The sequence below is a fragment of the Anomaloglossus baeobatrachus genome, chromosome 3, assembly GCF_048569485.1.
Source record: "Anomaloglossus baeobatrachus isolate aAnoBae1 chromosome 3, aAnoBae1.hap1, whole genome shotgun sequence".
NCBI classification, from domain to species: Eukaryota; Metazoa; Chordata; class Amphibia; order Anura; family Aromobatidae; genus Anomaloglossus; species Anomaloglossus baeobatrachus.
The window spans coordinates 665333101-665358887 of NC_134355.1; the positions used below are offsets into that span (position 1 = coordinate 665333101).

A 25787-nucleotide genomic window follows, 5' to 3' on the forward strand; every position below is an offset into this window, starting at 1 on the left:
CAACCACCGACCAATTCAACAAAGAAACAACCTCATTGAGCTTTGAACATCATAGGCAGGTGTATCCAATCATGAGAAAAGGTATTTAAGGTGGCCACTTGCAAGTTGTTCTCCTATTTGAATCTTCTATGAAGAGTGGCATCATGGGCTCCTCAAAACAACTCTCAAATGATCTGAAAACAAAGATTATTCAACATAGTTGTTCAGGGGAAGGATACAAAAAGTTGTCTCAGAGATTTAAACTGTCAGTTTCCACTGTGAGGAACATAGTAAGGAAATGGAAGAACACAGGTACAGTTCTTGTTAAGCCCAGAAGTGGCAGGCCAAGAAAAATATCAGAAAGGCAGAGAAGAAGAATGGTGAGAACAGTCAAGGACAATCCACAGACCACCTCCAAAGACCTGCAGCATCATCTTGCTGCAGATGGTGTCAATGTGCATCGGTCAATAATACAGCGCACATTGCACAAGGAGAAGCTGTATGGGAGAGTGATGCGAAAGAAGCCGTTTCTGCAAGCACGCCACAAACAGAGTTGCCTGAGGTATGCAAAAGAACATTTGGACATGACAGTTACATTTTGGAAGAAGGTCCTGTGGACTGATCAAACAAAGATTGAGTTGTTTAATCATACAAAAAGGCGTTATGCATGGAGGCAAAAAAACACGGCATTCCAAGAAAAGCACTTTCTACCCACAGTAAAATTTGGTGGAGGTTCCATCATGCTTTGGGGCTGTGTGGCCAATGCCGGTGTCAGGAATTTTGTTAAAGTTGAGGGTTGCATGGATTCAACTCCGTATCAGCAGATTCTTGACAAAAATGTGCAAGAATCAGTGACGAAGTTGAAGTTACGCAGGGGATGGATATTTCAGCAAGACAATGATCCAAAACACCGCTCCAAATCTACTCAGGCATTCATGCAGAGGAACAATTACAATGTTCTGGAATGGTCATCCCAGTCCCCAGACCTGAATATCATTGAACATCTGTGGGATGATTTGAAGCGGCTGTCCATGCTCGGCGACCATCAAACTTAACTGAACTGGAAATGTTTTGTAAACAGGAATGGTCAAATATACCTTCATCCAGGATCCAGGAACTCATTAAAACCTACAGGAAGTGACTAGAGGCTGTTATTTTTGCAAAAGGAGGATCTACAAAATATTAATGTCACTTTTATGTTGATGTGCCCATACTTTTGCACCAGTCAAATTTTGTTTAAATGTGGATTGTACATTTTCCGTTAGTACAATAAACCTCATTTCAATCCAGAAATATTACTCAGTCCATCAGTTATTAGATATCTGAAACTGAAATAGCTGTCGTAAAAACCCAAATTGTTATAAAGAAAAAAGGTTAACATTAATAAGGGTGCCCAAACTTTTTCATATGATTGTATAGTAAATATTATTCTCACCTGTCTTCCATTCCCAAGGTGTCCTCAGCTACTTCTTGCAGTCCGCAGGCACATAGATCTCTCGGTGATCTTGTCTGGTGCACGGTCCCACCGCTGCAGGCTACCGTCATGGCTTTACTGCAGTTGAATGCATGACGTGATCATGGAGGAGTGCTTCTTGCACATAGGCCCCTCCATGATCGATCGCGTCCAATACACAGGGCCGCCTTTGCTGTCAGAGCTTTACAGCAGTTGAGTGCTTTACACCACCGCCGTAAAGCATTCAACTGCACTAAAGCCATGACGGCAGACAGAAGCACTGTGCACCGGCGTATAAGACGACACCTGACTTTTGAGAAGATTTTCAGGGGTTAAAAAGTCATATTATATGCTGGAAAATATGGTATATTATATTCAGATACTATAAATAGTGTAAAAATGTTTGATAGTGTCAAAGTGAGGCTTTATTTTAGCAATGTCTATAATATATGAAATACATGCAGATCTGCTACACCTTTACCGTACTCTGGGCCATGTTGGTTTCTGCACATGATTGAACTTTTTATCGTCATGTATAGGGTCAGCACTACTTATTATATGGTGACTGAAATTTATCTAGCAAGTGTATACATGTTTGTGTAGGTTCTTGAGCGCCAACTTTATATCTAGGGTGCACTCTTGTATGAGGCCATACAGCCAAAAAAGTTAAATTAAAAAAACATCAGCGCATGACTAAAATATTCATTTTATTACACCATTTCATTACAGAGACTATGACAATCATATGCAATTATTAAATGCCCTTAAGATAAAATGTAAAATAATAACTACTACGATGTGTATAAATTAATAGTAAAATATAAGATAAATCATCTAAACTCATGGGGACACAATCTACTAGGACGGTGATACAGAAGAGGTGTACTTATTTTATCTCTCCTTTTGTGCACATGCAGGTAGCAGGGCAGTTTGCAGGCAGAGTTGGGTCAATGTTACAATTACTTTGGAGACTTGGGCAGTTACTATACGGGTCTTCATATGGACACGGATTTGCTGAAAAAGAAAAAAAAAATTGTTTTCAGTATATTGTAAAACCCAACTATACAGATGGTGTAACTAAAAAGAAAATGTATTTCTCACAGACGCCCTCTGATAGCCAAAGCAGAAAGCCACCGGGCAAGTGAGTCCCAGATTGCAGGATTCAATGTGATAATGGTTAATGGTCAATAAGATACTCCTTTCTATTGAAAGAAGTGGTCTAATGAAAGGTGTGGTCTAATGAAAGGAGTGGTCTAATGAAAGGAGTGGTCTAATGAAAGGTGTGGTCTAATGAAAGGTGTGGTCTAATGAAAGGTGTGCTCTAATGAAAGGTGTGCTCTAATGAAAGGATTGGTCTAATGAAAGGAGTGGTCTAATATAAGGTGTGGTCTAATAAAAGGAGTGGTCTAATGAAAGGTGTGGTCTAATGAAAGGAGTGGTCTAGTATAAAGAGTGGTTTAAAGAATGGTGTGGTCTAATGAAAGGAGTGGTCTAAAGAAAGGTGTGGTCTAATGAAAGGTGTGCTCTAATGAAAGGAGGGGTCTAATGAAAGGAGTGGTCTAATGAAAGGAGTGGTCTAATGAAAGGAGTGGTCTAATGAAAGGAGTGGTCTAATGAAAGGATTGGTCTAATGAAAGGAGTGGTCTAATGAACGGAGTGGTCTAATGAAAGGTGTGGTCTAATGAAAGGTGTGGTCTAATGAAAGGTGTGGTCTAATATAAAGAGTGGTCTAATGAAAAGAGTGGTCTAATGAAAAGAATGGTCTAATGAAAAGAGTGGTCTAATGAAAAGAGTGGTCTAATGAAAGGTGTGATCTAATGAAAGGTGTGGTCTAATGAAAGGTGTGGTCTAATGAAAGGTGTGGTCTAATATAAAGAGTGGTCTAATGAAAAGAGTGGTCTAATGAAAAGAATGGTCTAATGAAAAGAGTGGTCTAATGAAAAGAGTGGTCTAATGAAAGGTGTGATCTAATGAAAGGTGTGGTCTAATGAAAGAAGTGATCTAATGAAAAGAGTGGTCTAATGAAAAGAGTGGTCTAATGAAAAGAGTGGTCGAATGAAAAGAGTGATCTAATGAAAGGGGTGGTCTAATGAAAGGAGTGGTCTAATGAAAGGAGTGGTCTAATGAAAGGAGTGGTCTAATGAAAGGTGTGGTCTAATGAAAGGTGTGGTCTAATATAAAGAGTGGTCTAATGAAAGGAGTGGTCTAATATAAAGAGTGGTCTAATGAAAGGAGTGGTCTAATGAAAAGAGTGGTCTAATGAAAAGAGTGGTCTAATGAAAAGAGTGGTCTAGTGAAAAGAGTGGTCTAATGAAAAGAGTGGTCTTATGAAAGGTGTGGTCTAATGAAAGGTGTGGTCTAATATAAGCAGTGATGTAATAAAAGGAGTGGTCTAATAAAGAGAGTGGTCTAATAAAAGGAGTGCTCTAATATAAGGAGTGGTTCAATGAAAGTAGTAGTCTAATATAAGAAGTGGTCAAATATAAGGAGTGGTCTAACATTAGCAGAACTAACAAAGCAGAAAGCCACCGGGCAAGTGAGTCCCAGATTGCAGGATTCAATGTGATAATGGTTAATGGTCAATAAGATACTCCTTTCTATTGAAAGAAGTGGTCTAATGAAATGTGTGGCCTAATGAAAGGAGTGGTCTAATGAAAGGTGTGGTCTAATGAAAGGTGTGCTCTAATGAAAGGAGTGGTATAATGAAAGGATTGGTCTAATGAAAGGAGTGGTCTAATATAAGGTGTGGTCTAATATAAGGTGTGGTCTAATGAAAGGTGTGGTCTAATGAAAGGAGTGGTCTAGTATATAGAGTGGTTTAAAGAATGGTGTGGTCTAATGAAAGGAGTGGTCTAAAGAAAGGTGTGGTCTAATGAAAGGTGTGCTCTAATGAAAGGAGTGGTCTAATGAAAGGAGTAGTCTAATGAAAGGAGTGGTCTAATGAAAGGGGTGGTCTAATGAAAGGAGTGGTCTAATGAAAGGAGTGGTCTAATGAAAGGATTGGTCTAATGAAAGGAGTGGTCTAATGAAAGGTGTGGTCTAATGAAAGGTGTGGTCTAATGAAAGGTGTGGTCTAATGAAAAGAGTGGTCTAATGAAAAAAATGGTATAATGAAAAGAGTGGTCTAATGAAAGGTGTGGTCTAATGAAAGGTGTGGTCTAATGAAAGGTGTGGTCTAATGAAAGGTGTGGTCTAATGAAAGGTGTGGTCTAATGAAAGGTGTGATCTAATGAAAGGTGTGGTCTAATGAAAGAAGTGGTCGAATGAAAAGAGTGGTCTAATGAAAGGAGTGGTCTAATGAAAGGAGTGGTCTAATGAAAGGAGTGGTCGAATGAAAGGAGTGGTCTAATGAAAGGAGTGGTCTAATGAAAGGTGTGGTCTAATGAAAGGTGTGGTCTAATATAAAGAGTGGTCTAATGAAAAGAGTGGTCTAATGAAAAGAGTGGTCTAATGAAAAGAGTGGTCTAATGAAAAGAGTGGTCTAATGAAAGGAGTGGTCTAATGAAAAGAGTGGTCTAGTGAAAAGAGTGGTCTAATGAAAAGAGTGGTCTAATGAAAAGAGTGGTCTTATGAAAGGTGTGGTCCAATGAAAGGTGTGATCTAATGAAAGGTGTGGTCTAATATAAAAAGTGGTCTAATGAAAAGAGTGGTCTAGTGAAAAGAGTGGTCTAATGAAAAGAGTGGTCTAATGAAAAGAGTGGTCTTATGAAAGGTGTGGTCCAATGAAAGGTGTGGTCTAATGAAAGGTGTGGTCTAATATAAAAAGTGGTCTAATGAAAGGAGTGGTCTAATGAAAGGTGTGGTCCAATATAACGACCAATATAAGTAGTGGTCTAATGAAAGGAGTGGTCTAATATAAGCAGTGATGTAATAAAAGGAGTGGTCTAATAAAGAGAGTGGTCTAATAAAAGGAGTGCTCTAATATAAGGAGTGGTTCAATGAAAGTAGTAGTCTAATATAAGAAGTGGTCAAATATAAGGAGTGGTCTAACATTAGGTGTGGATCTAATGAAAGGAGTGGTCTAATGAAAGAATGGTCTAATGTAGAGAGTGGTTTAATATAAGGAGTTGTCTTGGCTATATAATGTGGGAACTAACATTATGTCGGCCATGTAACTCCTTTTGCCTATTGAGCTACCGTATATTACATGGTTATGTTTAGAACTTGGAAGGTAAATGTCACAACCACTAATAGTAGTGGCTTAGCCATGGACTCGGGTGAACCCTGACGTCACCGTGAACACGGCCGAAAACAGCCGAAGACTGCCGAGTGATGAGCAGTGCAGTGAATACTGATTGAACTTTGACTATCACTGTCAGTGTCAGCCTGCTTCTCGCTCTGTAGAGCCACTTGTACAGAGTGATGAAGCAGAGCTGATATTGCTCTACCTGTGGACTACGTTGGACAAAGGATTTTTAATAATAAAGATGGAGTCTCTAAATGTTTTTTTTTTATTTCTAATAGAATTTTTTTATCTGTTGTGTTTTTCTTTTTACTGTTTACTAGAAATTCATGGTGGCCACGTCTAATTTGGTGTGACATCATGAATTTTGGGTTCAGTACCTGCTGAGAATGCAAAGCTGGTATTAACCCTCTTACTGCCCAGCGTGCCACCACCATCAGGGCTGCTGGACGAGCCAGGTAAGGAACCTGGAAATGGCGGTAAGAAACAATGCGCCATTTCCAGGGGCGGCTGCGGAGAATGCCATCCCCCAGCTACCTGGTTTTATCTGACTGGCGATCAAAATACAGCGGGAGCCTATGCATTATTTTTTAATTTTTTTAAATAATTAAACAAAATTTAATGGGCTTCCCTGTATTTTGATTTGACCACTTCCAAATTGTTAATTTTTCTGCTTTTTCTCTTTATATTTTTGAGTGAAATGTAAATTGTTTTTTTATTCTATAAACCACTGAGAACATGTCTCTGAATTTCCAAGCAAAAAATGTTGTATTTATTTTCTTAAAATACTAGTTTATAGAATAAAAAAACAATTTACATTTTACTATGTATAAATATAAATAATTTAATAAAATTACGTAGCTCTCAGCGGCATTTTTGATTCTCAGCGCAGCTAAATCAGACGGCAAGGGGCTGCCACCCCCATCTGCCTGGCTTTACCTTGGCTGGCAATCAAAATACAGGGAAGCCCATTAATTATTTTTTTTTAGTTATTTATGGCCACTGTGAAAGCTATAGTTGGAATGGAACAGTATAGCGTCTTGGGCTTATGAAAGTACTTTATCAGGTAATATGATGTGGGCACTGTGGAAACTAACGTTGGGGGCACAATATAGCTTTTTGTGGTTATGAGGGTACTTTATATCCGGCAATATGATATGGGCACTGTGGAAGCTAAAGTTGGAGGGGGACATCAGAGCTTCCTGTGGTTATGAGGGTACTTTATCTGGTAATATGATGTCAGCACTGTCGAAGCTAAAGTTGGAAGGGGACAATAAAGCTTCTTGTGCTTATGAAGGTACTTTATCTGGCAATATGATGTGGGCACTGTTCAAGGGTGGCATTATAGCTTCTTGTGGTTATTGTGGTGTGTTATGTAGCAATGTGATCTAGATGAAAATGGTATGGGGGGCTACAAATGCTTATGGGGTTAATTTACTGGTTATATAATGGGCAGTATGGAGACTATGTGTTGGAAACATCTTGTTCTTCTGGAGGTTTTCTGGCTTTGATTTTATATTAAGGATCATGTTACCTGTGATACTTCAAAGTCAGTTTGTGAACCTCATTTAAACTAATGTTATTTAATTAATTAATCTAATAATGTCCCCAGTATCAGGATTATATAATCAAAAACTGACAAAAATTACCAGATGAGGAAAAGTAACCTCTAAATTGGAAAGGGTTCTTTACAGTTAGAGCAGTCACACTGTGGAATGCCCTACCACAAGAGGTAGTAATGGCCGACACTATAACAGCTTTATATCAGGGCTGGATGATTTCCTCAGTGCACAACATTGTTGGTTATAAATGATTTAGTGACAAAATGTATAATTGGTGTAGGAAGGGTGAACTAGATGGACCGAGGGCTTTTTTCAACCTATGTAACTATATAGGTAACTGTAATGTAAGGACTTACTGCAGAGGCCGTTTTCACATGAATTGGGGCAATCATCACACGCTTTTCCGTCCTTCCATGGCCAAAGTCTGGAGCCTTTGTTTCCTCTTTAAATGGAAATATAAATAGTAAACAAATTATTAATATGTATAGATAAGACAGTAAAAGAGTAATTAAGGAAGCGAGTTGGTAGGGCATTTGCCCCAGTTAGGAGAACCCACCCATGAGGGAGCACCCACAATGAGCTAGGCTGCCTTAACAAGGGTTAGTAAAGTGAACTGATTCATTAACCGGGGTAAAGAGAATTGTAGCGCCCCTAAAGCCATCAGGGAGCTACAAGGTACTGCATCCCCACCAGGATGCAGGGCCTACCCCCTAGGGACCCGGAAAACCAGTGCCGGTAACAACCAAACAATCCAGATAATCCCTGGTTTTCCCCAAATCCCCCATAGAATGGTACCAGGCTAGGGTTGGACCAATTGATGGCCGTCTAGCGGTGGAGACACTCCAGTCCACTAGATGACCAGGTGGGAGGGGCAGACAGTGAGAGAGACAGTTGTGTGTCGGTGACCGTGAAAGAGAGAGGAAGGACTGTGAAGAGTGTAACAGTGACCTGAGGACCCAGGCGGTTAGTTCCCGGTGGAGCAAGGTGGAGTACTCCCAGAACTACGCACCAACAAGGTACAGAATCCTAGGTCAGGCAAACGCTCCAGGCAGACCTGATAAAATTTGCACAGTGTGTGGACCATCAAGGACCTCACTGACCTTGAAGTTCGGGACACAGTAGCAAAGGGAGAACCGGGGACAGGACCAGAGACTCCAACCCCACAGGGTTCACGCTACCATCATACGGACTGCTGTAAGAGACTACCAGGAGGGAACCCCCAGCTGCTCCAAGTTACAGGGACCCACCAACCACAGACAGGTGCAGGGGACAGAAGCCACCAGGTCACTAAACCGGCACTGGAACAAAGGGAACTTGTGGTTAAGACCAGCCATCCTTGGGTGACCAGTTACCAGCTTACTGTGAGTAAAGGATCCAGTTACACTGCAACCCCTTGTGTGGCCTACCTTTCTTTCAACACTCACCTGCATCACCTATCCTCTGGGGTCTGGTTGCGGAGGGCCTAACATCCAGGTTGCCACTAACACCAGCCCTAGTAGTGAGAACTGTGCAGCGGCGGCTCCATCCACATAGCCGCAAACCGCCAGTGGCTCAAGTGTGAACTTTATTCAACCATCCCCTGTAAATATTCCCTTCTTCAAAAAGCACCCAGGACACGGGACCGGGGAACGGCCACCAAGTGACATTCCCCAGTTATACACCGCCCGGGACCGAATACCCCATAACCCTGGGCGACACAGAATCATAGCTACAAAGTGTAGGTTTCTTCTCTTAAACTGAAAAACTTCATCCTTAAACAGATTTGAAGTAGGAACCTGAACATGAAACCTTTTTACAATTAATACTTACGCTGGACAAAGTGTGCACACATAGACATAACTGAAGTTGTCGTTGTCACACTCAGCTACAGAACATCCTATTGCGCCGGAAGTCGCCCACATCATCTGAAATATTACAAAATTGCATTACTTTATTTAGCATTGGATTCAAAATCAGCATTACAAATAAGCAAGAGACTGTTTAATTTGGACAAATTGATTCCTCATTTCTGGAGTGCTCCTTTAAGACAAACAATTGACGTCCCTTGACTGTCACTAGTCGCTACTATAACAAATTTAGATCAATAATCACAAACTCCGCAAAATTCACCGTAGTGAAATCAATAATCAAAAAAATTCCCTGTAATGAGCTAGCATAGAGCACCCAGAAGAAGGGGATAGTGACCATGGCAGTAGGATAAAGATAAAGTAATAGTAAAGTAATAGTAAAGATAATAGTAAAGATAAAATGCTGAATTTTATTGAATAAATATGTTAAAAATTCAAATTGCATCATATAAAACAATTTATGGACAATTTTTTTTCCTTATTTTATCAGCAACAAAACAGGAAAATAAAGTGTTTAGTGCAAAGACCAATCATTAAATGTTACCAAATAATAATTAATTATATAAAGTTATATTATATCAAAAGTAAGAATTCTGGTGGCATACAAAGTGCTATATCAGATCCAAGCTGTCTTATTTATATAATAACAATCATATTAAATATGCAGTGTTTACAGTCAAATGTATAATAGAGGTCCGCTACCTTAATGTGTGGTCTGGTGGTCCTGTTTGCTGCATCCACCATAGCAGATTTAGGGCATATTTATTTAATTTATCAAGATTTTGTTTTATTTGCTAGTAGCTGTAGTACCCAGCGTTGCGCAGGATAGTAATTGTCTTTCTGTCTCTCTCCCACTCTCTTACTATCCTTCTCTCCCTGTCTGTCTGTCTGTCTCTCTGTCTGTCTCTGTCTCCCTCTATGTCTTTGTCTCTCTCTGTCTGTCAGTCTGTCTGCCTCTGTCTGTCTGCCTCTGTCTGTCTGCCTCTGTCTCTTTCTCTCTGTCTCTCTGTCTGTGTCTGTCTGTTTCTGTCTGTCTGTCTCTGCCTATCTCTCTGTTTCTCTGCATCTCTCTGTGTCTCGCTTTGCCTGTCTCTGTCTGTATGTCTCTGTGTGTCTCTGACTCTGTCTGTCTCTCTCTATCACACATAAGCTTCCTATACTAAGAATGTCCTTCGTTGCCTATAGCAACTAATCAAAGCTCCTATTAATAACTTATAGCTCCCAGCTCCATTGACTTTAATGTAAGCAGGTTTTTTGGCAAATAACTAAAGCACGGGGTTAAATTTTCCCCTTAAAACATAGTCTATGATGTTCCCTGTGTCATATGGGGTGTCTGTGGAACATTTCGATACAAGTAAAATATATCTTTGTACCGTGTTAGCCAGTAGAAGAAAAATATGTCGCTGTCCAGTTGTGCGCGTTTCTTCAGAAGTGGAACATTTCGTGATTGTAAATGCGATGGTGCGGATTCCTTTAGTGGACATACACACACACACACACACACACACACACACAAACAGACACACACACACACACACATACATATGCACACACACAAACAGACACACACACATACACACACATACATACACACACATACACACACACACACACGTATGCACACACACATACACACACATACACACACACACATACATATGCACACACACATACACACACATACACACACACACACACACACACACACAAACACACATACATATGCACACACACACATACACACACACACACACACACACACACACATGCATACACTTAGCTTTATATATTAGATAATGACGCTGCAGTGTTTAAAGAATTAACTCTTATCCTGAATTATGGCATATCCAAAAGAAGCAGGAAAAACTTCAATAGAAATGAGATTGTCCAGCAACAGTGCTTCCAAAGTAAAATACTTCAGTATTATTGTGGAAAATTAAGATCAACCTTGACAGGAAAAAAGATGAAAAAAATCCCTTAGGTATATGCAAGACATGTTTCGAGCTGGAATATTTCTCTTGACTGTTTCCAAAAGAAGCAGGGTATCCCTTCTCCTGGACTAGTTTTGCCTCAGCATTTCTAATCACTTCTCTTTGGGAATGAATGACAGCTTGCATTATAGGGGTACTATAACCTCTAGCGGTTGCAGGCTGTCAGATCTGAGGCAGGACTAGTCCGTAGGAAGAAAATAGTCCTGCTTCATTAGTATAAAAGGCTACAAGATAAAAGTTATTTATTTAAACATAGTCGCATTAGTATTACATATAAAACATTTTTTCAGATTAAAAAAATCCACATACCGTTTTCTCGTGACTTAGGTTGAGCCATAACTCCAGACATTACCCATTTCTATTTCACCCTCTTTAGGCCATCTCTAGCCAGGACACATCCCAAAAGAGACTGAGACAGTATATACAGTATAAAATGTTTACATTTTTCCACCCACAAAAAGATCCACTAGAGGCAACATACCGCAGTGTAGTGGCCGATCTCCACATTAGATGTCGGCCCAAATCCATATTTATAGTCCCCCCCTTCACTGTGCCAAGAATTAACCACAGTAGTCCAGGGGACCTTGTATTTACACATAAATGTGTTTTCTCCACACCTTAAATCTGAAAAGATAAATGTTACAGGTAAAGAAAATCCACAAATAAATATGGACATGTGATGGTGGAATATTGTGGATTGTGTACCATTTTGTGTGGCTTAATATTTGGGCGTGGTTCACTGTCCATTCTGTGTTCCTTGTGTGTACATTGTCCCATTTGCAGGTTTAATTCCTCCCCTGCAAGGCTTTTGTTCCGAAGTCGGGGGAGGGGGTGTGAGATCCACCTAAACTCTCTGTTTACCTGAAGAATTGGGCAGTCTATTTGAAAATTTTAAGGAAGAAGGATTGATCCTCTGGGAGAAGCTGGGACTTCTCAGAGAGATGGGGACATTTATGCCACTACTGGACAATTTTATCCTCTGTTTTGTGGATTATGCTATGGACCAATTTGATTTGCTTGGAGTAAAAAAAATGCTCTTTGGATTGTACAGCCATCCCTTGCTCTGTTGATCGTGTGATATGGGAGAAGGACCCCGTGACAACTGGTGGCAGCAGTGGGATCAACAGAGCACAGCCTAATGGAGATCCACCCACAGAGAGAGTACAGAAACTTGACCGCTTCCAGTCTAAAGGAGAAAGCCAGAGATCTGGGCCTGATCTACCAGGGACTGAGTAAAGAAGCCTTAATTGATCTACTTGTGGGTGAGAGCCAGTCCACCTCCTCCCAATGTCTGACGGACAAACACTGGGGACGGGGATCCCTGCACCAAAAAGCCAGTGGTTGGTGTGGTATGAAGAAGAGATGGCAGCTCTTGGCCCCGATGTATCTCAGTAATATGAGGAGGCTGCTCTCCGAGCACAGAAGAGACAAGAAGCAATGGAGTCCGACAGAGGGAGTAATGTGAGTTGGAGCATAAACCCAGTGATCCGGGAGCCTGTGCGGATCACCCGGGCGGACTTCAAACCATTTGATGAGGCTTTCGGAGATGTGGAGGGGTTCTTCAAGGACTTTGAGCAGCAGTGTACAGTGATGGAGGTTTCCCACTCTGGCTGGATGCGTTTGTTAGTGGGACTCCTGAACGGAAGCCTGGCAGAGGCTTATCACACCATTGACTCACAGCAGAACCGGGTTACAACATTTTAAAGAGGACTATCCTGGATTACTATGCCATTACCCCAGACTCACATAACGCACAGTTCCAAGACCTCCCATGCACCACAGGGGATCCTTTAGGATGTATGCCCATAAGATGTCCCAGGTATGTCGGAGATGGCTGGAAGCGGAAGACGCCTTCACTATGGAAGACGTTATACAGGTATTTCTTATAGAACAATTTCTTTACAACTGTCCCTCAGAATACGGGAGTGGGTCAGAGAGCGCACACCGTGCACTTTGGAAAGAGCTGCATCCCTGGCTGATGAGGCCCTTACTATCTGACCGCAATGGAGGGGGCTTCTGGACAATAAGCCACAGCCTGCTCCTGCTCCCCGGCCCCCTCCGGATATATCTGCCCTTCCAACGAGTCACAGGCCAATGACAACCACTACTCACAATCCTGGGCCCCAACAGTTCCGCCAACGCCCTGGGGGGATCACAGAGAGGAGATGTTATGGGTGCAGACAACCTGGGCACCTGTAATCCAGTTGTCCCACAAGGACTCCCATGCACCTCCATCTCATTGGGTTCATATTGTGCATTCCATCCAGCCTAAGGAAGAGTTACCACCACCTCCACCGGAGTGTACTGCTGACCCCTGCACCATAGATGCCCCTGTTGGAGTGTATGGACTCAGGCCTTTGTTGCCAGGTTCTCCTATTTCCTTCTCCAGAATGCACCTTGGAAGGACTACGATGCAGAGGAAAATGTTATCGATGTGAGCAGCCTGGGCATCTGCAAACCACTTGCCCTGCTGGTCGATTGAGGAATGACTTTGCAACATATCGACCTGTTTGTTCTCCACAGCCAAATACAAGGTGGGAAGAGTTCTCACCCCTTCAAGTTAACTTGCCTAATGATTCAGACACTCGTGGTCGACCACTAGGGGTTTATGGGGTGCGAGCCACAGCCTCAAGTTCCTCTTACCATCAAAGTAAGCACTTACAGGGGGTTGTGCTGGATGGACAGAGTCATTGGATTTTGTGACTCCGGGGCATTTCTCACAATAGCTGATCCCCGAGTGGTTCGGCGAGAGGCGATACATCATGGATCAGTGATTGTTATTGAACTGGCTGGAAGACAAAGGAGGAATATCCCAAAGGCGACTGTAGATCTGGACTTTGGCTTTGGGATCAAGCAATGTGCGGTTGGGGTAATGAGCGGCCTGCCTGCAGATATTCTCCTAGGAAATTATGTGGGAGATCTGCAATGCCGATTTGTGGGTGCAGGAAACACAGTTTGAGTGAAGGAGGACACAAAGGGAAGCTTGTCCTTCCAACCCTACCGCTGTACAAGGGACTATCTACCCCTTCTCCATCCAATACAAGCGTGGAAGCCAACACCAGAATGCTGCTGATGGACTGTCCCGGCAAGGAAAACCATAGACTATCCACAGGCTGAGCAACATGGACTTAAGTGAGATGGCCAGAGGTCTGTGTAGACCTCATAGCATACTCACTTATTCAGAACATATGCAGTAGTAACAAGAAGGATTTGCGGGGCACTACTTTCACTGAGGACTGTCCACATCAAACAATCAGCAGCTAGTTATAGAAAGCACACGCGGTGCTATTGATCTCTGCTGCGACCAGAGGAGACTTCCAGGTCGGACTATACTGAATACAGCTGCGGGGTGCTTGTTCCAAAAGCATCAGAGCATAGAACATTAAGCAAAGGAAGAAAAAAGGAACGGCACTCACCGGTAATTGCTGTGAAGTGTTCAGGTTTATTTCATGGTCAGAGGATACATGCTTCGGCGTTACAGGGAGGGAATGAGGATGGTTAGCACAAAAACGTTTTTTGTGCTAACCATCCTCATTCCCTCCCTGTAACGCCGAAGCATGTATCCTCTGACCATGAAATAAACCTGAACACTTCACAGCAATTACCGGTGAGTGCCGTTCCTTTTTTCTTCCTTCACTTATTCAGAAGGAGGGAGAGGTTGTGATGGTGGAATATTGTGGATTGTGTACCATTTCATTTTGTGTGGCTTAATATTTGGGCGTGGTTCGCTGTCCATTCTGTGTTCCTTGTGTGTACATTGTCCCATTTGCAGGTTTAATTCCTCCCCTGCCAGGCTTTTGTTCCTAAGTCGGGGGAGGGGGTGTGAGATCCACCTAAACTCTCTGCTTACCTGAAGAATTGGGCAGTCTATTTGAGGAAGAAGGATTGATCCTCTGGGAGAAGCTGAGACTTCTGAGAGAGATGGGGACATTTATGCCACTACTGGACAAGTTTATCCTCTGTTTTGTGGATTATGTTATGGACCGATTTGATTTGCTTGGAATAAATGCTCTTTGGATTGTACAGCCATTCCTCGCTCTGTTGATCGTGTGATATGGGAGAAGGACCTCGTGACAGGACATTTCTAACAAATCCTCCCTTTCCTGACCTTATCATGTCTCATATTGCAAAAAAACCCAAACACTAGCATTAAGTTTAGGTAGGAGGATAGAGGCTTAACTCATAATGATGAAATCCTTCATGTGGTATTCTAATGGTGGGTGCCGTCGATGTTGGTGTGGCTAAGTGTACTGGAGGAAGAAGAAAACATTTTGGCATATCCATCCAGGATAAGAATTGAAAAACTTTATTACAATAACGTGTTAAAAAACAGCATAAGTATTCTTATGACTAAAGGCCCTGTCACACACAGAGATAAATCTTTGGAAGATCTGTGGTTGCAGTGAAATCACGGACATATTGTTCCATTTGTACACAACCACAAACCTGTGACTGATTGTCCACAATTTCACTGCAATCACAGATCTGCCACGGATCTGCCACATATCTGCCACAGATCTATCTGTGTGTGTGACAGGGCCTTAACAGTGTTCGTACATGAACAACACGCATCAGGTTCCTGCCAGTTTTTAATATGTTGTTGCATTAAATTCTTTCTATTTTTATTTTGGATGGATGTGCTGAGATGTTTCTTGTTTCTCACCCACCCAAAAAAACCTGAAAAATATGTAATGAATTATATACTGTACAGTATATCGACAAAATCATTTGGACATGCCCCTATATTTATACTTATCATTCACCTTCATTGCCACCAATGCACAATATCTGGCCCCGTTACCCACAATCCATAACATCCAGCCCCATAGCCCCCCGGTGCACAACATCTGGCTCCATTACCTCCTGTGTAGAACAGCCAGCCTTTTTGCCCTGGTATTAGGTGTATAACATCCATCAACATAGCCCCCGATGAACAACATCTGGCCCAATTACCTCCTGTGTAGAACATCCAGCCCCTTTGCCCCCAGTATTAGGTGTATACCATCCAGCCCCATAGCCCCAATGCACAACATCTGGCCCCATTACCTCCTGTGTATAACATCCAGCCACATTGCCTTCGGTGTTAGGTGTAAAACATCCTGCCCCATAGCTCCCCGTTGCCCAATATCTGGCCCTATTACACCCTTGTGTATAACATCTAGGATAATGCTATGGGCTGTTGTTAGGAGTCAGCATCAACCCCTTAGTTCCCAAAAAGTGAAATCTAAATGCTTCAGTTCAAGACATTGTGGACAATTGCAACTTCCAGCTTTGTGGGAACAGTTTAAGGAAGACCCTTTTCTATTTCCATTAACTGTACCCAAGCTCCATAAAGACATGGCTGGGCGAGTTTGGCGGAAGAACATGATTAGCCACATAGAGCCTGGACCTCAGCCCCAGCCAACAACTTTGAGATGAACTAGAATGGAGATTTTGAGCCTAACCTCTCCTCAACATTAGTGTCACCTGACAAACATCTCCAACATTTTGTAGAAATCCTTCCCAGAAGAGTGGGAGCTGTTATATTTGCAGAGGGGCTAATTTCATAATAATGTCTATTCTATAGAATGGGAAGTCATAAGCTCCTGTACATGTAATGTAGAGGGGGTAAAATAGTTTTGTCCAGTATATATAGTGGAGATTGACCAAATCTTTGCTTAGATCAGATTTGCCTCAGCCTTTAGAATATCTGTCTACAGTAGGACTCATCTCTCTGTTCTTTTGGGTATAAGTAAAAATGGAATTCAGAGGCATGGAAAAGGAAACATATCTGAGGAACCAAACTGAAGGATTTTATTTCTCTGTATTGTAGTACCAAGACACTCATAGGTAGTCAATGTCGGACTGGAGTACCTTGGGTCCCACCAGAGAAAGTCTTGGGCCCATTATGCAGCTACATAGAAATAAATGCAGGACCACCAATTGCATGGTATTTCTATTAAAGTATTTTTTCTCTGTGTGGTGTCTTTTTTTTTTTTTAATCCTTTATTGGAGTTTCTTAATGGCCGGGTCAAACTTGCCTGGCATTAAGAATCTCTGGCTTAATACTAGCTAGTAAAACAAAGCTAGTATTAAAGGAGTTGTCCGACATAAACTCCAAAAAAAAAAATAAGTTAATCTGTGCTGTATTGTCATATGAAACACCCCCTACATTATTTCTTTGTTTTCTAACTTTTGTTTCTCTAGATTTTTCACTTTATTCTCTGCAGCTCCTTGTTTACATTCAACACAACCTAACATGACGTTTGACTGCCAAACCCACAGTCACAGCTGGCACCGCCCCCGGCCTCTGTGTCCAGCCACACCCTCTGCCTGCCCTCTGCACACACACATTCCCTCCTGTCAGTATACTGCCCCAGCACCTGTAGATAAATGAATACTATGTAATGAACATTATATATAGCCCCTAATGTGAGTCTATAGGCGATACACACACACACACACACACACACACCTAGAGTTATATAATATACATAATCCCCCCTAATGTGAGTCTATAGGATGGATACACACACACACACACACACCTAGAGTTATATAATATACATAATCCCCCTAATGTGAGCCTATAGGATGGATACATACACACAGGGCCAGATTAAGGTTGGTGGGGGCCCCTGGGCAGAAAATCTGGTGGGGGCCCCATAACGTTAACATTTTTAGCCATAACAGTAGAGCGCGAATTGTAGCATTTAGATATAAATCCAATGAGCTTGGATCTTATCCTGTTCTGCCACATTCAGATTTACAGTGCTACAATACAGATACAGTCCAGGATCACTCACAGCCGTCACATATACACAGAAAGTAAAGTTACTCACATTTTTTTATTGATCCCAATGTTAAGACAGCCAAGGAATAGTAAAAATACAGAAAGGGAAAGTTCTCACTGGCAGCAATGGTTGCTAAAAATCACAATGTGCTCTCTATTGTATTATCTCCAGAGTAGTACATAACAGCTGATGTCTGTACACGGTATACCATACACACATACAGGGCACAGGTAGCAGCGCACAGGGAGGGGGCGGGGCTCATCGCACTGTACCCGCCCAGCAGGGCGGCAACATGCAGTGGCAGATTTGCATGGTCCTGCCCATGTTGACATGAAATGACCGGAAGCAGCAAAATCGCGGCAGGAGCGGTCACATGACCACTCTGAGCCGGGGGAGAGGGGCTGACAGCAGGGCAGGTAAGTGATCACTATCCACTTACCTGCCCCAATGTAGCCCAATAGAGTAAATAATAAAAAAAGCAAAATAAGCCGGATAACCCCTTTAACCCATTATTACCCAGCAAGCCACCCGGCATCAGGGCAGCTGGAAGAGCTCGATACAGCCCCAGATGATGGCGCTTCTATGAAAGCGCCATTTTCTGGGGCGGCTGCGGACTGCAATTTCACAGCAGAGGGGCCCAGAAATTTCGGGCCAACCTGTGCTGCGGATTCCAATCCCCAGCTGCCTAGTTGTACCTGGCTGGACATAAAAATGGGGCGAAGCCCATGTCGTTATTTTTTTTTTAATTATTTCATGAAATTCATGAAATAATTAAAAAAAGGAATTCCCTATATTTTTAGTTCCCAGCTGGGTACAAATAGGCAGCTGGGGTTTGAGGGCAGCCGTGCCTGCCTGCTTGGCTAGCATACAAAAATATGGCAAAGCCCACGTCATTTTTTGTGGGCAAAAAACTCCTGCATACAGTCCTGGATGGAGCATGCTGAGTTTGTAGTTCTGCAGCTGCTGTCTGCTCTCCTGCATACACTAGTGAATGGAGCATGCTGAGCCTTGTAGTTCTGCAGCTGCTGTCTGCTCCCCTGCATACACTAGTGAATGAAGTATGCTGAGCCTTGTAGTTCTGCTCCCCCTGTCTCTCCGTCCAGCATACAATCCTGGATGGAGGATGCTGAGCCTTGTAGTTCTTGCAGCTACTGTTTGCTCTTCTGAATGCACTAGTGAATGGAGCATGCTGAGTCTTGTAGTTCTGCAGCTGCTGTCTTCTCTCCTGCATACACTAGTGAATGGAGCATTCTGAGCCTTGTAGTTCTGCTCCACCTGTCTCTCCCTCCAGCATGCATTCCTGGATGCAGCATGCTGAGCCTTGTAGTTCTGCAGCTGCTGTCTGCTCTCCTGCATACACTAGTGGATGAAGTATGCTTATGTGACGCCCTAGATTAGCCAGGTAGTCACATATAGCGCCCCAAACAACACCAGTCCCACACAAGGTAACACCAGCCAAAACACATAAACCCTAGTCACCTCCCTCAGAGATTAATGGACACACCAGGGGGCGGAGCCAGGCAGTTGGCCACACCCACCGAGGAGTTCAGAGGGCCTGAGGCAGAAAAGAAGAGCAGATTAGTGACAAGAGTGAAAGAGAGTGGAAGCAGGGCCGTGTAGCAGGTCTGCAGGAGACTGACAGGTGTGAGGGTCGTAGTCCGCACACTTTGGCTAGGAGGCATACGGAGGCCTAGCCTGCAGGAGCTGGGAAGACGGCTCGGTGGAACCGTGGTGGACCGGGACAGGTTAGTGGCCCGCCGGTAAACCCGGGGAACTGACTATAAACCGGAGCACACAGGGGGGTACTCAGACCCTGAAACAAGGTCCAGAATCCATGGAAATGAGTTAATTTACTGATTGTGGTCTGGACTATAGGTCCTTTCCCACCAAAGTCCTTACTGAAGACAACAGCCCACCAAGGGGGATAGAAAGCCACTGCACAGGCAAAGAGATCCCACAGGCCAGTGTCTGCGGGCAAACGGGCTTACCCGACATACATACAGCCGGGGAGCGGACTCCGGTCGCTGAAGCGCAGGCAGTCTACACATACACTACACAGTGCAGGAGAAAGGCAAAGACCACCAAACCGGGTGGGGGACCAGATGCACCGACCACCATCAACTTTGTTTACCAGAGACTTGTGTGTGTCAATAACAGTGAGTACAACAGTGCCATCCGGCCACGCACTGCCCTGCACCGCCCAGCTCTCCCCAACGAGTCCCGGGGCCATCATCCCTGCCCACTGAGGGGTTAACATCTTGCTGCATAACCATCTCCCCTGGGTGCCCCGAAACTGCAGCAGTGATATCTACACCTTCACCACATCCCGTGGGTGGTGTCACAAACTCAAACCTGGCTCCGGCCGTACACCTACCTACCACCCCCCCCCTACGTAGCGCCAGCATCCTTTCAGAGCGAAGTGACCCCGGGTCCGGAGGCGCTCGAGCCACCCACCAACGAACCCGGATGCGAGCAGCTCGGCTGCACCCGAGCGTAGGACGGTACACTTAGCCTTGCAGTACTGCTCCCCCTGCCTCTCCCTCCAGCATACAGTCCTGGATTGAGGATGTTAAGCCTTGTAGTTCTGCAGCTGCTGTGTGCTCTCCTCCATACAGACAGACAGCAGCTGCAGAACTACACAGCTCAGCATACTCCATCGAGGACTGCATGCAGTAGTCCCCCCCCCAAAAAAAAAAAAAATTACGTGGGCTTCGCCATGTTTTTGTATCCTAGCCAGGTACAGCAGGCAGCTACGGGCTGCCCCCAACCCCCAGCTGCCTATTTGTACCCGGCTGGGAACCAAAAATATAAGGAAGCCCTTTTTTTTTTTAGTTATTTTATGAATTTCGCCCAATTTATGTTCCCAGCCAGGTACAACTAGGCAACTGGGCATTGGAATCCGCAACGCAGGGTGCCCAAGCTTTCTGGGCACCCCTGCTGCGAATTGCAGTCCACAGCCACCCCAGAAAATGGCACTTTCATAGAAGCGTCATCTTCTGGCGCTGTATCCAACTCTTCCAGCTGCCCTGGTGACGGATGGCTCACTTGCTAATAAATGGGGTTAGGGCTAGCTGTATATTATCAACTGGCTCTAAGCCCGAAATTCATGGTGTCACGCCAATATTAGACATGGCCACCATGAATTTCTAGTAAAGATAAAAAAAAACTCAACACACAAAAAAATATTTTTATTAGAAATGAAACACAACACTAACTAGTAACTCCATCTTTATTGAAATAAAGAACCCCCCCTCCACAGTAATCCTGGGTCAAGGGTCCCGCACCGTCCAATCCGGATCCAATATCATCTGATCGGTTTGCTGGAAGGCAAAGCGATCAGATGATGTGTCAGGTTCAAGGGCCTGAATCACATGACACAGCAGCTGATTGTATAAACGGCTTGACAGCTGAGAGAAAAGAGGGCAAAAAGAGGGAGAAAAGAGAGAAAAAGAAAAAAAGAAAGAGAAAGAGAGAAAGAAAAAGAGAGAAATAGAGAGAGAGAAAGAGAGAGAAAAAGAGAGAAAGAGACAGAGAGAGAGAAAGAGAGGGAGGGAAAAACAGAGAAAGAAAGAGAAAGAGAAAGAGGAGAGAGAGAGAAGAGAGAGAGGAGAGAGAGAAGAGAAGAGATAGAGAGAGAGGAGAGAGCAATGCAGCCTCATTTCGTGAACTGTTCCGATTTTAGAGGTGTGTCCCGCGGCTTACAGCTGATGTCTGGCTCCTCCCCTCAGTGCATAATAAATTAAATTATAAATAAATAATAATTATAATTTAAAATTAAAAATAAATTAAATTCAATTCTTTACTGGGACAGCCGGGACTCGAACTCGTGAAGTAATTCTCCTTAGGCGACAGCTCTACCCATTGAGCCAGTGCCTTTAATGAAAAGCATAGGAAGATTTGGAAATCTTGACCTCTGTATTGCAGAGAGAGAGAGATCACATGCAGGCACTACCTGAGTGAAGTCTCCGGTGACAGCGCGACTCACGTCAGTTGCTACGTAGATCTGAAACAGAGAGCTCGTGTTCTACGGCGCTCCATGTCAGCTTCATGTAGCAGCGCTGAAAGCATCGTGTGAATTACTTCGGACCTGGATTGTTGTTTGGGGATTAATAAAGAGGTAAATGAGGGTGTTTTTTTGTCTTTTATTTCAAATAAAAGAGTTTTCGTTGTGTGTATGTGGCGCCCTGGACTAACCAGGTAGTCACAGTTAGACCCTTGCACTACACGCATCCCCAAATAAGGTGACAGCAGCCAACCTATTAAACTCTAGTCACCTCCCTCTGGGTTTGATGTCCACACAAGGTTGGTGGAGCCAGGCGGTTGGCCATGCCCACCTATGAGTTCACATGCCCAGAGGCAGGAAAAACACGTTAGATTAAGTTAGGGAGTTAAGGAGTCAAGTTCAAGAGCAGACCAGGTCTGCTACTGTCTAACACCTGTGTCCTGGGTAGGAGCCTGGGCACTTTGGCTAGGAGGCAGACGGTGGCGGCAGTCTACAGGAGCCGGGAAGACAGCCCAGTGGAACCATAGGTAGCTGGGACAGGGTAGTGGCCCGCCGGTACCGAACCGGGGAACCAGCTGGAAACCGGAGCACAAGTGGGGGTACTCAGACCCTGAAACGCGATCCCGAATCCACCGGACCCCATTAATTAACTAAATGAGGTCTGGACTTAAGGTCCTTTCCCACACAAAGTCCCAAAAGAAGGCAACAGCCCACTGATTCCAGATAACGGCCACCGCCAAGGGCCAAGAGATCCAACGGGCCAGCGCCTGCGGGCAAACGGGCTCTCACGACGTACACGCTGGGGAGCGGGACTCCCGTCGCTGAAACGCGGCTGTCCATTTCTACTAAAAGGTGCAGGAGAAAGACGGACACCATCAACCCGTTTGGGGACTGAAGCAACCGGCTGCGGGCACCGACCATCCTCCGTTTGGTTTACCAGAGACTCCTGTGTGTTTGTCTGAGTGAGTACCACTGTGCCTGTGGGCTGCGCACCAACACTGCACCACATCAACCGGGTCCCGGGGCCACCACCCCCTGCCCACGGAAAGGTTAACATCACAAGCTGCCCCCAACATCTCCCCCGGGGTGCCCCGTAACCTGCAGCGGTGGTGCCTACATTCACCACAACCCGTGGGTGGCGTCACAAACTCTAACCTAAAAAAAAAACAAAAACCTTTCAACACGCCAGCCCCCTTTCAGAGCGACGTGACCCCCGGTTCGGAGACGCTCGAGCCACCAACACACGAGCCCGGATCCGAGCGGCTCGGCTGCGGCCGAGCATGGGGCGGTACACATCGACTCTTCTGGCATCACGAACAGGATGGAACCAGTCCACTTACCTGTGATGCGTTGCGAAAATTGCGAAATCCGCCATCTTGTGGCATGAAAATTCCCGCCTAAGCCGTCTTCTCCGCAGAAAGGGCGGGAAAGCAAAGCCCCGCCCCCTGGGAACAGAGAGTGTCGGAGAGCGCGCGGCTGTAAAAGGAGCCGTGTAGAAGGTGTGCTGTGAAAAGACCAAGGGGGGGACGGATGAAAGATGTCAGCGTTCACCCCTGTTGTCGGCGAGGCGGGGCTCTGAAGTGGAAGAGGCGGAGTGGCTTATGCTGCAGAGGATCGCGGCCTGAGTGAGCTCCCTGAAGGAACCGCTGCCTGGTTGGAGCGGGAGCTGGATCGATTCAGCGTCCAGGTGAGAGCACAAACGCTGCAGCAGGTGCTCGACTGGAAGGCGGAGGTCCGGAGAATTGTTACCGTGGTGTGGGCCCGTGAATAGAGGGCCGCAGCAGCGGTGTCGCGCGAAGATAAAGCCACGCAGACCCCCGTGTCAACCCTTATCAGTTGGGAGCCGGGACCCGGCAGTACCGCAGCAAGTGAGCCCGGTGTAGTGCAGCTCATGGAGGAAGAGGTGCCATCTACGCTGCCCCCACCACCGTTCCCACTGGAGGTCCAGAGCCCGGGGATGTATTGTGCTTGGAAAGGAAACACGGTGTCCCGTACGACGATGGCACAGTGCGGTCCCCTGCAATGGTAGCTGTACTCGTAAGTTAACCCTGCAAGTTCAAGTTTTACAGTTTCAAAGTTTTAAATGAAGAACCTGCTCCCGTTGAGCCTCAACCTTTGTTGAACGTCCCCAATTTCTTGGGGGGACGCCATCCTGCATACGGGGTGGAAGGACGAGGACCTTGCCTGACTTGTTGAACGTCGCTGGGGCTGGAGCCCCAGTGGGCGCCATCAGGGGTCGGAGCCCCTGGTGGAGGACGGCAAGGAGTTAATGGAGTGAGGACCGTTCCTGTTCGCAGAACCTGGTTAACCGTACCTGCACTGCAGGCAGTGGAAGACGGGGTCTTTATGGACAGTGTCGCCCGTGAGTGAAGGTGGCATTGGGGACCCCTGCTGCCTTGTTGTGGACTGAGGGAAAGTTGCTGGAGGAGGCTGCGTCGGCAGTGGAGACTAAGGGATACTTTGCACACTACGATATCACAGGTGCGATGTCGGTGGGGTCAAATCGAAAGTGATGCACATCCGGTGTCGCTGTCTATCGTAGTGTGTAAATCTTTTTGGATACGATTAACGAGCGCAAAAGTGTCGAAATCGTATCATCAGTGTAGTGTCCGACATTTTCATAATTACGCTGCAGCGACGGTACGATGTTGTTCCTCGTTCCCCTGCGGCAGCACACATCGCTGTGTGTGAAGCCGCAGGAGCGAGAAACATCAGCTTACCTGCGTCACCGCGGCTCACGCTGGCTATGTGGAAGGAAGGAGGTGGGCGGGATGTTTACGTCCCGCTCATCTCCGCCCCTCCGCTTCTACTGGCCGCCTGCCGTGTGACGTCGCTGTGACGCCGCACGACCCGCCCCTTTAGGAAGGAGGCAGTTCGCCGGCCAGAGCGACGTTGCAGGGCAGGTAAGTGCATGTGAAGCTGCCATAGCGATAATGTTCGCTACGGCAGCAATCACAAGATATCGCAGCTGCGATGGGGGCGGGGACTATCGCGCTCGGCATCGCTAGCATCGGCTAGCGATGTCGCAGCATGCAAAGTACCCCTAAGTGTTTTAAAATGGACCCTCCTATCCCGTCCTACAGTCTCCGGAGAGGCTGATTGGAGGAAGGGCCTGCGGCAGAGGAGGCCGAGGGCCGGTCACCAATGGAACCGGTGACAACCGTCCGGGTCAGGGGGTCACCTGGATGTGGGGCCTCTGAGAGACTGCCGGGTATGGAACTTTGTACCCAGCCCGTTGTGGGCAATACCCGTACCTGGGCCTGTTTTCTGGACTAGGGAAAAGGGGTGCTGACCTGGTTTTCTTAGAGGCAGCATCAAGGTGCAGGTTTGCTTGGGTGGGCAAGCGGAAGGATCCGGTCCCATTCCCGTTAATAATAAAAGTGCTCTTTAATGTTTGCAACGTTTAAGAAACCCTAAAGTATTCTTATGTAAATAATGTTATTATAATTGTATTGTGTTTCTCTTTTTCTTATCTTTTTTTCAGTTACAAAATAAACCGGTGGTGGTCGGGCAGCCCACGGACGGTCTGCGTTCAACCAAGGGGGAGTGTGACACCCTGGACTAGCCAGGTAGTCACAATTATACCCTTGCACTACACCCACCCCCAAATAAGGTGACAGCAGCCAACCTACTAAACCTTAGTCACCTCCCTCTGGATTTGATGTCCACACCAGGTGGGTGGAGCCAGGTGGTTGGCCACGCCCACCTAGGAGTTCACATGCCCAGAGGCAGGAAAAACACGTCCCAGGTCTGCTACTGTCTAACACCTGTGTCCTGGGTAGGAGCCCGGGCACTTTAGCTAGAAGGCAGATGGTGGTGGCCGTCTGCAGGAGCCGTGAAGACAGCCCAGTGGAACCGTAGGTAGCCGGGACAGGGTAGTGGCCCGCCAGTACAGAACCGGGGAACCAGCTGGAAACCGGAGCACAAGTGGGGGTACTCAGACCCTGAAACGCGGTCCCGAATCTACCGGACCCCGTAAATTAACTGATTGAGGTC

The 25787-nt window shown here is 45.3% G+C and overlaps 1 protein-coding gene across 1 annotated transcript in view; it reads right to left on the reverse strand.

The window, feature by feature from the left end:
* Positions 1-2125: 2125 nt before the first annotated feature.
* The window catches only part of LOC142295734 (cysteine-rich venom protein-like), a 112241-nt gene continuing 88579 nt past the window's right edge, over positions 2126-25787 (reverse strand). The window contains exons 6-9 of the mRNA XM_075338825.1: positions 11497-11639; positions 8987-9081; positions 7534-7619; positions 2126-2446 (exon numbers count right to left, since the gene is read on the reverse strand). Coding sequence (XP_075194940.1) covers positions 2319-2446; positions 7534-7619; positions 8987-9081; positions 11497-11639 — 452 coding nt within the window. The 3' untranslated portion in view covers positions 2126-2318. The remainder of the gene's footprint in view (positions 2447-7533; positions 7620-8986; positions 9082-11496; positions 11640-25787) is intronic.